At 62.1% G+C, this 2834-nt stretch overlaps 1 protein-coding gene across 1 annotated transcript in view; it reads right to left on the bottom strand.

The window, feature by feature from the left end:
* The window catches only part of ADGRD1 (adhesion G protein-coupled receptor D1), a 124073-nt gene extending 122537 nt beyond the window's left edge, over positions 1-1536 (bottom strand). The window contains exons 1-2 of the mRNA XM_021698578.1: positions 1477-1536; positions 1347-1383 (exon numbers count right to left, since the gene is read on the bottom strand). Of these exons, the coding sequence (XP_021554253.1) occupies positions 1347-1383; positions 1477-1536 (97 nt within the window). The remainder of the gene's footprint in view (positions 1-1346; positions 1384-1476) is intronic.
* Between the last annotated feature and the right edge of the window lie 1298 nt (positions 1537-2834).

The following is a 2834-nucleotide window of genomic DNA, read 5'->3' as shown; positions in this document are numbered from 1 at the left end:
GTGCATGCATGTGGGTGTGTGTACCTGAGTGTGGGTGTGTGTGCATGTGTGTGGGTGTGTGTGCGTGTGGGTGTGTACCTGAGCGTGGGTGTGCATGCGTGTGGGTGTGTACATGGGTGTGGATGTGTGTGCATGTGTGTGGGTGTGTACCTGGTGTGTATGTGTGGGTGTACCTGGGTGTGATGTGTGTGGGTGTACATGGGTGTGTGTGTGCATGCATGTGGGTGTGCATGCACGTGGATGGCTGTGGATACGTGTATGGGTGCAACGTGGCCAGGGTACGATCTGGAACCGCTTCCCGGCTCCCTTTCCCACCAGGCAGCAGCCTGCGTCTTGGGGGCCGCCCTACCCCCCGTCTGCCCGCCGACACCTTCCCTCACTCCTGTGCACTAGAAAACCAGCAGGAGCCCGGCCCCGGCGGGAAGGGGAGAGCCTCGGGGGCAGACACACACACGCTCCTCAGTGTGATGCCTGTGTCCGCACTCTGGGGAAAGAGGACCTTCACACCTTTTCCAACAGACTTAACTTGGGCGTGCGGGTGAAGGGAACAGCAACACCTGCCACGGAAACAGGGCGTCCGGGCGGTGAGCCCACCTTGCTGGATCACCCGCAAAGGAGCCGTGTCGGTCCAGCCCCATGACGGAGGTCCTGGCACTCCCCGCAGAGGCTGGCCTTGTACCTGGGTGGCCCGGGGGTGCTGGCTGTGCCCACAGGTTCTGGATGGTGCCCGGGAGGGGGCTGGGCTGCAGGGGACAGTGGCCGGTGGGAGCTCTGAGTCAGAGGCGTGCTCTTCAACGGGTCAGGTTCGTTCACATGGCTCTCGAGTATATGGGCTCAGGGACCTCGACGGGTTCCTCACCCCCACAGGCAGCCAGGAGGCCCAGGGCACCGCGGCCCCAGGGGGTTCCCGCTGCTCGCCAGGCCCCCTCCTTCCACACGCCTGCACCTGCGACGCGGCCACACCACTCGGGAACAGCTTGCAGACGGGGACTCGCCTTGGCCCACGGACAGTGAGCCCCAGCTGGGACGGGGACAGAGAGAACAGAGCCCTAAGTCAGCATGAAGACACACGGCGGGAGTTAGGAGAGCACCTTCCCTTCATCGTAAGATGGCCGTGACCGAGAGCCCGAGCCCTCCGGGTGGCAGCCACACCTGGAGGCACCAAGGTGTGACCCCAGGATGAGCAGAGCACCAGGAGACGAGAGCAGGGCCGGGGGGCGGGGGGCAGAGGGGCGCGTGGAGGGGCCGCCCTCCACTGGCCGCGGAGACGAGCGAGTAAGCGAGCGAGCGAAGCGCGTGGGGAGCCCCGAGCCAGGCGGGAAGAGCACAGGAGGACGCTCCCTTACCTGGATGGGCCAGCGACCTGGAGAAGGCTCCGCGGACCTGCACACAAAGACCAGAGGGTCAGACACGGCGGGGCAGCCGCCGGCAGAAAGCTCTAGTCCGACCCCAGACAGAGCGGCTCGGAGACGTTACCTGGAAATCCCAAAAGATCAGTAGCAGCCAGGGGTGCCCGCCCCAGAGCAGCCCCCTCATGGCTGCCCGGGGGTCAGGGTGCCACCCGAGCCCTGGTCCTGAGGGTCTGCTGCCCAGCACGCGCCCTAACTTTCACTTCCCCGGGAAAGGGACATTTTCACAGGTTCCGGAAAAAAAAGCTCTGCTTCTCCTTAGTGTGGGGAACGCGGCCGTCCTGAGAGCTCACGGGCGTCTCTCCCTTGTGCTGAGAATGTTCGGGGCCCGGCGTCCCGGGAGGGCAGCCCCCAGCCAACCGCCGCTCACAGAGCCCCACGGGGCCGTCCGCCGCCGTCGGGCTAGCCTGGCTCTCAGGAGTCTCAGTCTGTCTCCATCCGGGCTTGGCGATCGGACCCCTCGCTCCTTCCCTGAAGTGGGCAGAGCGAGAAGACCCTCGGGGGCGCCGGGTCCTGGCGCTCCTGCCCGGCCTGGCCCGTGTGTGCGCTGACTCAGCCCGACGCCCCGCCGGCCCCAGCTCTGGGTGGAGAGGCAATGATGTCAGGCTCTCTCCTCAAACTTTGTTCTGGTCGGCTTCTCTATTTATACCCCTCGCTGCCGCGTCCTTCCTGGGTCCTAACACCGGGCTGTTGAGAACAACTGGCCGACCAGACAGGCATGGGCATCCACGGAGATCAGATGCTTCCCACCAGCACCCTCCAGGGCGGAGCGAATATTCCTAAGGAGAAATCGGACAACAAACCATGAGCTGTGTTGACAGCTGAGCCTTGTTTGTCCGAAGGAAGAAAGGTGATACACAGAGGGCAAAGGAAAATAAATCACACCCACGTGCCCCCAGAGAAGTGCTGACCACGTTTCTCTTTAACCCTTTCAGAGGCAGGTGAAAGCTATGGGATTATTTACAGGGTCCTCCGTGGAATCACGCCAAACCCCATATCCGCCAGCATCCAGGATCCTGCTCTCCAGGGGATAAGAGTCAAACCCTGAGCCTCAGTTTACTCAAGACCAAATGTTTATCCAATCTACCCCAAATCCACGCTCACACGCACAAACACACACATGCTCAAACGCACATGCTCACACACACGTGCTCGCACTCACGTTCAGACACACACACGTGCTCAAGCTCACTCATGCATGTACTCACACACGCTCAGAGACTCACTCATGCACGTGCTCACTCACATGCACGTGCTTGCACTCACACACTCACGCATGTGCTCTCACACGTACGTGTTCGTGCTCACAGGCTCACGCGCATGTGCTCACACGCACTGCTCACACACATGTTCACACTCACATGCACTGCTCACACTCACACACGATCACAGCACTGTAGTTTGCTCTGCGGTCTGACCCACGCT

This window comes from Neomonachus schauinslandi, chromosome 14 (genome assembly GCF_002201575.2).
Source record: "Neomonachus schauinslandi chromosome 14, ASM220157v2, whole genome shotgun sequence".
NCBI lineage: Eukaryota > Metazoa > Chordata > Mammalia > Carnivora > Phocidae > Neomonachus > Neomonachus schauinslandi.
This window is presented reverse-complemented; position numbering and strand designations above follow the sequence as displayed.